Raw genomic sequence first — 11671 nt, forward strand, 5'->3', positions numbered from 1 at the left:
TTTTTTTATAACTATTTTAATTGAAGCTATTGACACAAGCCGTTCTAGTGTTCAGGACAAAAGCCTTAAAAAGCAGAATTAAATGCAAAAATTACAAGAAATAGATGATAATTTAGACAAACAAGTAATTATAAATGATTAATAGGGGTTTGGAATCACTCAATAGACGTGTCTGAAAGTATGCAACAAAATATGTTTAAGAAACAATTCTGCTGCTTACTTTTCGAAACCTTCTAAAGTAATTTTAAAACCCAAGCACACTCTTTAAAAGTGCAATCAATTCTAGTTTATAACTTTATTTCTTAACTTCATTTAATTATTTAAACTAAATAAACTATTTTCCGAAAACCACTCCCAAACTTAAACATTTACTATATTTAATCTTTACCTAAACCACCAAGAAAAAACAGTTTTTTTTTCTGAGTGTCTACTTGGGAGTAAAGAGGCGCGGTTACGGCAGCCGCAGCGAAGCAGTGGAAGCAGCAACTGGGCAGGGCGCTCATATATCATGCGACAACGATAACGACAACGAGAACGACTCTTCAGAATCTGAATCTCCGGGATCGGGATCGGGATTGGGATCTGCGGTTCAGGCTAGCGGAAGAACCAACTGGAGGGTGGGACGGGCACTTGCTGTGCCTCGATTTGGTAGCCTGACAAATTGACATTAGTATTGCAGACGTCGCGGTTCGAGGACACGAGATATTCCCTCAGACCAGACACTAACTGATCCTATCTTTTTTGGTTTTCAAGATTTGTGCTCATCAGCAAAACAAAATTGATGAGCATTGAGCATTGATCATAGAAACGGCAACAAAAAAAATAAACTGAAATAGATCTGAGCGAATATTATATTTTATTTTATTTAATTTTCAAGACACATTTGGAACTAAACCATCAGTATTTTTTTGGGTGTATGAATTGAAAAATTGGGAGATTATGAACATTACTTATTTATTGGCAAATATGGTGTTTTTATCAAATGTATAAAAACACCATCATTCTTAAGTATTATAAAAGCATTATGTATTGTAGATGTGCATAAACTGTGGGTGAGATAACCAAATTGGTTTATGGTACTTGAAGCATTAATCCCCAGAACCAAAACACTTTAAATTAGGAAATCACAAAAGATATTAAGCGTTTTCTCGGGATTAGTTTTGCTCCTTTGCTGGGTAAAGATTTGTATTATTTTTTAGTGTTCTTGCCAAGGTTTCGCTTTTATTCAAGAAGTTTTAACTGCACGCGGCTTTGTTGTGAGCTGCAACAGCATCCCAAGCTGGGCTATTGAATTCATTGTCAACCTTGACTCGAGAGTGAGTGTGAAAACACAGCTGGCCTCGGGAACAAATACAAACCATCAAATGGACCGTCGCGTCGGTGCAGTAACCTCACGTTAAATGCAACTGCAACACGATCCTCCGATTTTGTTTATGCCACAGCACGAACCCGAGGGATACACAAACATGAAGAGCGACTCACAGGCAGACGGATCCCATTCGATCCGATCCGGGAGTTAAGTGTGGGCAGACAACGATCGACATTAGCATAGGCCCAAAACAACATTGCCAGCCCATGACAATTTACGGCTACGGCTACGGCTACCTAAGCCACTGCCGGGCTGGGTTTCTTGTCTTGGCCCACAAGACACAGTGGCCAAATATGCTAATTCTGTTGGTATCACAGCCGAAACCATTTTCCCCGGGACCCCTGATTATTTACAGCTTAACTTTCCGACCGACAATTGTAATGTTAATGTGGCATCGGCGGGATATATCAGGTAGGTCTAAGTGTGTTCCCTTTTATTAACCAAATATCTTCGGCAGCTACCGTGAGTCACTTGCCAAAAATCGAAAAGGGAAGTGTCCTTATCGAGGACAAATCCCTTAATCGCCAGACTTCCTTTTCCGGGACAGTTTATGGTTTTCACCTGTCAATATTGTTATTAACCCACAAAGGGTTTCATTTATGTATCAGCGTTTATGGCAAAGAAAGGGAGGGTTTTCAAATGGGGGAGATTGACAGTCAGTTGGTTCAGTTGGGACGGTTTGTCAATATTTGCATTTGTCATTCGTTTGAACCAAAAGTGAATTATTATGGCTTTGACAGAAGATAAGAAAGGGGTGAGCAGTAAGCTGAATGCACAGAAATAAAAATTGGGTCATGTTAGATAGAAAATTAAATTTTAATATCACTTAAAATAAAAGGAATATTTTTTTTTGAGTTAAACATTTGGACACCGTTTAAAAAAAAAAATGTTTGCCTCAATTAGTTTTTTTTACTAATTTTATTATTTTGTAGGCCCGTTAATAAACAAGTCGTTAGGTTTGATTAAAAATTTACATCCAAATGGTCTTTTTAATTAAAATAAAAAAAACAATATATTTTTCCGTGTGTTTCAGATTATTTGTAACCGAGTTTTTTCATTTTTGGGGTCCGAAACCCTTTAAATCAATTTTTGTTTGAAAATGCTTATGAATTGTCCAATTGTTACGAGAATTTATCAGGACAGTTAGAATAATGAATAAGAAAATGTCATTGTTCCTAAAAATACAACAAATGTATTAAGTTGTTTCAGTAATATGATCTACTTTGATATCCAATTATTAATAAATGAAAGTCTTTGTTGCATGTTTGGAAAGTATAAATAAATTAACTTTTACTGCATAGAATGCTCCACAGGATGTCCACACTTTCCAGCACTAAAATTCATCTCCCAGCCAATAAATTCATAAAATATTGAATGAGAAAACGCAGTCCAACTGCGAATGTCTGTCTGGACCAATCAAGCCCGCTGATGATCATCGATTGAGCATGCAAATTGAAAAGACCTTAAAATAGAATTGAATCCAATGAAGGAGGATTCAAATCAAAGTGAGAGTGCATTTCGATTTTTATTGGGGACACAAGGCAAAACATAAATTGTGGCTCGTTGGCAAACAATTAAAATGCGTTGGTGTTGCACAGTTAAGTTTGGGGTGATTAAAAACTGTCAGGGGGCGAGGCAGTGAAAGATGAAAGACCCAATACGAGTATGCTAAACAACTTTCCACGACCGAAGAAAATCATAAAATAAAGTAGAAATCTCTTTTATTGGCCTTCGACCAAATGTCATAAAATATTACAGGCCGTAACATAAATTCTGACACAATAAAAAGAATTCAATTGCGCGACCCTCTCGAATTGGAATTGAAAATTAAATCGACAGCGGCTGCCTCAGCTTATCAATAGCCGAAAACTATTATTAATATAAGGTTCAAGCTCAAGCCAAGCTACATTTCAGGAAATTTATGACATCGCACGAGGCGATAAGCGAATAGGTCACCAAAATATTCCAACTCGAGTTCAAAACACAGCGGCATCTTTGTAAGCAGTTTGATTCAAATTGGAATTACATTTTTCATTTCAAAATTGTGTAAATATTCCAAATCGATACAAATAATGTGTCGAAAATAAATAAATAAGCAAAATATGGTAATCATCAACAGCCAAGTGATCGAAATAACCATCTTAAAAGCTCAGTCATTAATTTGTGATTTTTTTTGGTCGTTTAACTTGTAAATTAAGCGAATAAAAAACGATAAATAAAATTTCATTAGGGGCATTCACATATAAACTTTTGACAAACATTTTCTTACAATATAATAAATATTTAAAAAAATATATATATTAATTAAAATATGTTACCAAAACTTATTGACAATACAGAAAATATTTGCAATAAATCCAATTGTTCAAGAAAAACATTTATCCAAATTGTATTATTAAAAAAAGTGAAGTGCTATATATTTTGTATGCCCGCTCAATCTTTTTTCAAAGATTTAAAAACAAACCCTTTAAAAAAATGGCTTTGAATTGATTTTCAAACAAAAACCATACATTAAACAGAATACCCCTTTTGTGCTCAAAAGTCCAATAATTTCCATATTATATAGCTTAAGCCGCGATTTCATTTAGATCTCGATTTATTGCAATAAAACAAATTTATTATAATCTTTGTATGTAAAACTTTTGACCAACTCCGCGTCTGCCAAGGAAAAATTAATAAGTTTTAACACAATTCCTACTGGATCGGTAGCAAGAGGCTGAAGGGGGGACCTATGCAAATGTTTCGCTTTAGCATTTGTAATTTATGAAAACATTCAATTCAACGAACTCCACCTGCTGTGGCTCTTAATGATCTCAGTTAGGAAATTATATATTCCGATCATGCTGCGAGCCAAAAAGAAAAACATTTCGAACACTTCGAAGCGGTTGGAATATTCGGAACTCCACCAAAATGGAAATATTGCGCCTAGATTTATTACCCAAATGATCCATGAGTGATATTTATGTATTTGTTTTATGTTTCTGCTGCTTTGGCAAATTTAAAAAATAACAAGAAATTTAGAGCGAGCTGTCTGCCATATTTGGAGGCAAATCAATTTACAACTTTTGCCTCGGCTTCAAAGCAAACAGAAATGTTTTTTTTGATTTCGCTCGGAACGTTCTTTATTTAGACAGATTAATGAGTGGCCTGGTCGAGCTGTCTGGTGTCATTTCATGCCTCTCAGTTGTCAAATTAAGGCCTATGCAATATGTGTTTATTATACTTATGTTTAAGTGTATTAAACTGCAAATGTCGCGTCGCCTTAATGGTCTCACTTCAGCTTTTCGCCTCATCTGACAACGTTACAATGGAAATTAGCTGCAAATTCTTTTAAGTGCAAATTAAACGATCTCAAGTGCTGAATGAGGCAATCGCATATGAAACAATATTTGTCTTTGGTTCTCAAGTAATGGCTGTCCATATAAAGTGGAGTATTTTATAGAACTCTCAATTATTTATTTTCTTGAAGACTTTTTTTGGGTTTGGGTTTGGGTTTGGGTTTTTTTTTAAGAGCTCGATATTGATTTGAAGAAGTAATGTGGCCCAAAAAGTATTTCATCAATATCTTTATGTACTTATGGCCTATGGATAATAATCGAATTTAATGAACAAAAAATAGCGAATGAACTAATCGCTAGACTCCAATTTAAAGTTACAGAAAACTGTATACTAGCAATTTACTGATTACCCATAATAAAATTTGTAATTGTATAATTGCAGCTATTTCCGTTTCAAGTTTAAAGTTAATTACCATTTTTATTTAATCCAGTTTACCAAGTTCATTAATCAAGGAAGTATTAAGTGCCTTAGAAAGTAAGTTAAATCCAGTTTAAGCCACATTCTATGGTGAGTGTTTAATTTTAGTGTAATAGCTCCCACTTTCTGGGGACATTTCATTTGGCTGCCCGGCTAATAGATTTGTGCCAGTTTTTAGCATTTGCCAGACCAACCGGTTGAACAGTAGCTCGACTTTTACATGGGTCTTGTAGTTCTCCTTTATGGTTTAGTTGTAAAAAAAACAATACGACACGAATGAGTGAAGGTAAGTTCTGAAAGATTGTAAAGGTTTTGCCCTTCTTAAAAGAAAAGAAAAGGCCACACACGCTGAGGTTTTTGCTTTTTATTTTTCAACTTACAAGTAAAACGAAATTAGAGAAATTTTCTGAAGAGCCATACAAATGTGTAAAGGTAAATAGAAAACTTTCGAGTGGTAAAAGCTCTGCACAAATCATATATTTAACAATGGCTACTTATTGCTAGGTCGAGCAAAAAATTGTACAACTTTTCAGAGGGCGTGGTGGGATCGACTAATCCAGAAGCCAAAAGAAGTTTATAAAGAAACGGATAGCAAAAATTTACATAAATTTCTGTTTGGCACACCTTGCCTCACATTTGAATGTCTTCATTTCGGTTTAATTTTCACTGCTGTGGGTGTCGCACTCCAGAAATTATATTTATGTGCGACAGTGAAAGCCATAGAAATATGATTCGCCCTGCGACCATATAAATCAACCTGAATGTCCCCTGCCACACGAATGCACACCCTTTTTTTTTGGGTTTCCGCTTCATGTAGTTGTTTTTGGTGTGGTGTTGGCTATTGTTGTGCTGCCCAAAAGGATTAAATGGTCGTAAATGGCACCCAAAACGCGTGTGGTCTTTTATGCGTTCGGTTATGTGAAATCAGAGAGCAGGAGAACTTGTTTCATAAAGCAAGTTCAAGCGTAATTCCATTGAAATGAACTGGGATAGTTCAAGGAACACTTGAGACACGCCGCTATAAAGCTTGATCATATGAACATACATAGTTTCAAGGGGAAAAGGTATTAAAGAGATCACCTTAAGGTGTTTAATTTTTTTTTGTTATTTATAACAAATATTTTGTATGCTTTTATAAGTTTTAGTTAACACGAAATCGATTGGAAAATAATCCATCTTTGCTAATTTTGAAATTCCTACTATATTAATATATAATTAGAAATAAAACTGATGTGCGAAGAAAACGTCTCAAATAAAAATAATTTTTGGTCTTGATGAATTCATATTTTTTAAAGACGATAACAAACTCAATTTTTAAATCATAAGAATATTCAAAAATAGCTTAAAATAATAAAAATAAAACTAACTTCATATATTATATTCAAATCGATACATTTTTTTTATTTAATTGTATTTATGAAAACTTTTAACAGACAAACGAATAGATTTGCTCAAGTGATTTTGCAATCAAAACCAATTCATAAATGCATTAAAAAATCATTTATATAAGACCCCTCCCCCTCTGATGTCAGCCAATTCCAACTAATTCACAATAGTCATAGAGTACGAAAAATTCCAATAAACTCGAGGAATTTGTACTGCCAGTTAGCATAGTGACAGAGTCAACAACAAAAGGCCATTAAAAATAATTTGAATAAATCAAGGGAGGGGAGAGAGAAAAATTAATGTTTAGCCACTGCAAATGTCCAGCCGTGAATAAGGCAAAAACAATTCCCCCAATAGAATATTTCATTTACACGAACACACGATCAAAATCAATAGACGCGAGGCTCCAACCGGAGGTGCGGATAATTTATTAATGTGATTAGCATTGCCATTGTGGACTCGACAGAAGATCTCATGGGCTGTCTTTGTTTCGCCCAGATGAAATCATAATAGTGGCTAAGCTTCACCTGAAAGGTGTGAAGAAACATAAAGAGATGTCGAAGAAATATGAATACATTAAGTTACAAATTGTGTGATACAAATATATTTGACAATGGACCTCCCGCATATCTGTGTTTTATGATAATTTAAAGTAATTCAAGTTTATTAAATCAGTATTATGATAAATCAGAGGCACAATCATAGAACCTTGCGTCAAAATCACTTCCGTATTGAAAACCAAAATTCCCTCGGTTATAAGCAAAATTCACGTATTGTGCAAAAAATGTCCGATGAAGAGATCTCGAATATGATCTCTAATATTCCCGATGAGGTGATAGACTACCTGGTGCAACAGCGGAGGCGGGAGCGTGATCTTAAGATCGAGAAGGAGGTGATCAGGAAGCGCCTTAAAAAGGTGCAGGACATGATGCAACTGCTGGAGGGACGCGACGATGGAATCACTTGTACAATATCTGCAGGAAATGTCTACCAAATGAGCACAGTGCAGCAGGTGAGGGACCATCTGGCTGCCAACCTTTCGAGCACCATGGTAGATTTCGTCAAGGCCCACCGGAAGCTCCTCCGACTTCAGAGCGATATTCGTCAGGATATGGAAACGGTCTGGCACAATGTCAATAATATTGAAACTGTCTAAATTTTGGTTTAAATAAAATGGTTTCTATATTATTTATATTTCTGTTAAATCTTTTCGGTTTTATAAAGTAACATTACCAAATTAATCTAATAGATAGAAACAATGTGGAAAATCGTTTTACCATAAGCCTCTAGAGTTTTTTAGATGTCATATTTATCAAAACCTTTAAGCTTCAATTCCCTGCTATATAATTTTCAATATAAACTTGATAATAAATAACAAACATGACAAATATAAAAATCACAAGAATGAAAAGGAATTCAATCGGCAAAATCTTAAACCACTTAAATAAACAAATACTGTATCTTGCAGCTTTAATCTTCATAAGTTATTTAATTATCAACATTTTCCACTCCTCTGACCTCATGTTTTCCAATTAATTCACGTAATGTTTCTCAGGGAAGTCGAGGAGTTTGGCGAGTCACTGATCGAGTTGATAGTGCTGACGACAGAGCTCAAAGACAATGGGGAGTCAAATGGCAGTTTTCAACTTGAGCGACAACATGGATCATTAAAGGCATTAGTGTCAGGCAGAAGTCAGCAAGCCAAGCAACCGTATAAAATTTCGACTGAATTTTCATAGTTGAATTTCCCTACGAGCTGATGCACTGGCGGGGTGGAGGGGCACGGAGAGGGGGTTAGGTGTTGCAGAGGTGGAGCAGAGGCGTAGCCGAGTCACCTTGTCATAATTAAATGTGTAATATTTGTCTTCGCTTTCGACACCTTTCTCTGTTCCACGAACTGTTCGCAGCCCCACTCTCATCTCATCTCCCCATTTTTCAATCAACGCCTCCACATATGATCGTGTGGTTGTTGTTTAACGAGCCATGCCCTTTAGAGTGGACCTTTGAATATTGAAGCAATATAACATACGACCAGAAAATGTAGCCTGTAGTTTTAAAACTTTCGCAGTAATTTCTGTAACTTAAATGCTTTATTTATAGTCATGACTCCTAAGACTAGGAACCTTTTACAAAAAATAAAAAAAAAATCATTTTTTACTATGGTGCCACATTGATGTAAAGATGCATAGTTGAAATTATTTCCCTCTATAACAAAGTGTTTCAATTCGAATTCTTAAACATAAGATATGTGGTATGATTCCCAATTTGGAATATAAAACCTAAATCTCTAATTTAAACCATTTTTTTTACTCAAGAAATATTAAGACATTTTACTTATGTTTTGAAGAAAAGTTCAACCTCAAAAGAAAGGGCAAGGGGGATTTTTCACCGGCTTTCTGGGGGATACACATGTAACACGATAGGCGTAAATTGGAAAAATCATGGGCATTTCATCAGTTTAAAAACTCTATTTCTTTTTTATATTTCCAAAACTGGTTTCGCTTCAGTCGTTTCAAAAGCGAAAAGTGCGTCGTCTTTGGAAAAACCCCCTCTGTATATTTTTCCCTCTCATCTGGAAGCCCATTTGGAGCCATTGTTGTTTGTGTTTTGTTCGACTTTCTTTTGTGTTGGAGTTGTTTTTATTGTTTGGTTGCATTTTGCTTTGCACTACGCTTCGTTGCTGCTATTGTTGTTGTTGTTCTGCAGATGAGGTTGTTTGTTGTTGTTGCGTTGGCACGTGCGTTAAAAGCATGCCCATGTGGAAATTTACTGCTCCATAAGCTTATTACTAAAGCTTATTACTCTAGGTATAATTAAAATTAAACGAGTTAAGGGCTTGCACCATTTTACGCTGTTAAATTATCTTTTTAAATTATCCACAAGAATTTTCAGGCATTTTTGGAGTCACTACAGAACTCCCCACAGAATGTAAAACAAATTTTTAAAGATTCACTACATATTTTGTATTTTGATTATTTATTTATGATATAGATAAAGTAATATATATATATATATATATCTCTGAGGTGTCTCTAAGGTATCTCTTAGTTTGAGATTCCTTATAAGGAATAGTATACTTTAATCTAAGCTGACTTCAGTTATATGTACGGTTATTTAATTAAAGCGAATATAATATATAATATAATATAATATAAAAACTATATAACAACTATATAACAACAGCTTCTCTTCTATTGATCATCTCGGATTTGCTATTGGGCATCCCAATTTATATGCCCAGGCATTGATTGTTTTGTTTGGGGGCTTTGTAATCTTTCGAACATTTTTCTCTCTTATTTAATAATCCATCAATTTAAGTTACGAAAAATGAAGTAATTTCGGTGCGACTGTTGATTTGTTTGGCATTTACGGCGGAGACGAAATCAGCGGCGACGGCGACCCCTTTGCGACTCGTGCTCAATGTTGTTAACAAGTCTGATTAATGTCCCCGATTAGCATAAGTAAACATTAAGCAAATTATGTATGGAGTACGGGTTCGGCTGCGGGTTCGTTTGCCGCCCGATTTCGTGGTTCAATATTAGATTTCTTGATTTGTTGTCTATTATTTCACTAGTGTTTTTTTTCGCTAATCAGTAAACAGCCAAGCGCCAACGAAATATAGGAACCGCCAGTGGGCCCCAAAGTTAAATAAGTGCTGGAAAAACTCCAACACCAATAACGGCTGTAAACAACCTTTAACGTTAATTAAAAGTGTACACAAAAATTTGCATTCACGACAAAATTGGTTAACGAAACGTTGATACAGTAAAACTTCTCTTTTCTAAAATATTATAATTAAGACGCAATAAGCTTTAAGCACTTAATTCTACTATATTTAATTATATTTTTCATAAACTTAAAAAAAATGTTGCTTATAAAAAAATAACCAAAATATTTCTGAAAACCACAGCGAATCTTTTTTGAACAACTGATATATTAAAAAATAACTGACAATATCTGTAAATAAATAATTTGGACCTGTCTTAACATAAAAAAAAAACAAATGATAACCTAATCGAAATGAACTTTCAGACAGTTAATTTATTTTATTATTGAATTTCATTTTAAAATCTAAATATGTGCATCTGCTATACCAATGCCTGATTTTTGGTTGGACAACTATTTAAGCATCAACAAATAAAGCTAAGTCTTTAAATTTAAAACAGAATGGAATCAAGTTTTAGTTTTTTTGATCTACACCTGTAATTGCATAGTTTTTGAACTAGTTTCTTTTAGCAAGAGTTGCCTGTACCCGTAGCATACACATAAAAAATGAGCTAGGCTGGCCAGCTCGCCTTTTTGATTGAGTTTGTCGGCGAATTTATGCGCTGACCGCTGCTGGCGGCGATTTGGCGGTTTTGGCGTTTTGGTGTTTTGGTGTTTTGGCGTGTTGAAGCTGAGCGCCGTCCCAACTGTCAGCCGTGATAAATGCCGCTGGATATCGGTATTCTGTATTGGCCGCATAAATAATTCGGATGTAATTGGAAAAAGCCGCTGTGATTATTTTGACATTCGTGCCAGCTCGCAGGTGAATAATTTCAGCATATGCCAGAATCCAAGAGTTTTCAATTAACATTTTTTCGAATTTCCCATCATGGCTGTGACCTTTCCGTTGATAATTGCAGTGGCAATTAGTTTCTTTATGATTGCAAAGCTTTTAGAAACTGTGATAAGATTATTGAATTAATTCAGTAATTGTAATTGCACACCATTTGCATTGCTTACGTTACTTAATGGAAGTAATTTTTTCTATCAGCCATGTTGTAGAATTAATTAAGCTCATATTAGCTCACAGAAAGACAATTACTGATTACTATTATATAGTAATACTTTGAAAATATGAATAAATTTTGAGCTTTAATTTAATAAGCTAGAATTGTAGTTAAACGAGTTCTGAGTTGGGGATTGTAAATACATTTAGATACAACATTAACTTGAAATTTCGATGGAAAAAAACTGATTTGCCCCATAAGAGCTCTTAATTAACCCACTAGACACATTTGCTTTATCGCACATTATTGTTGTCAATATTTCATATAAGATACTACCTATAAGGAAGTTGATTTCCCACTCACAAGTCAAGTTCAATGGCAAGCAGTAGTTCGTAGGCATTCGTTATGCTGTCACTCACCTTTCTCTACCGATTCATTCATTCATTAG

At 34.8% G+C, this 11671-nt stretch overlaps 1 protein-coding gene across 1 annotated transcript; it reads left to right on the forward strand.

The window, feature by feature from the left end:
• Window positions 1-7205: 7205 nt before the first annotated feature.
• LOC108142326 lies at window positions 7206-7699 on the forward strand. Its single transcript, XM_017266079.2, has one exon. It carries the CDS (start codon window positions 7296-7298, stop codon window positions 7665-7667), a length of 372 nt encoding a protein of 123 aa, XP_017121568.1. The 5' UTR covers window positions 7206-7295; the 3' UTR covers window positions 7668-7699.
• Window positions 7700-11671: the final 3972 nt, after the last annotated feature.

Source organism: Drosophila elegans, unplaced genomic scaffold (genome assembly GCF_018152505.1).
Source record: "Drosophila elegans isolate 14027-0461.03 unplaced genomic scaffold, ASM1815250v1 contig_208, whole genome shotgun sequence".
NCBI lineage: Eukaryota > Metazoa > Arthropoda > Insecta > Diptera > Drosophilidae > Drosophila > Drosophila elegans.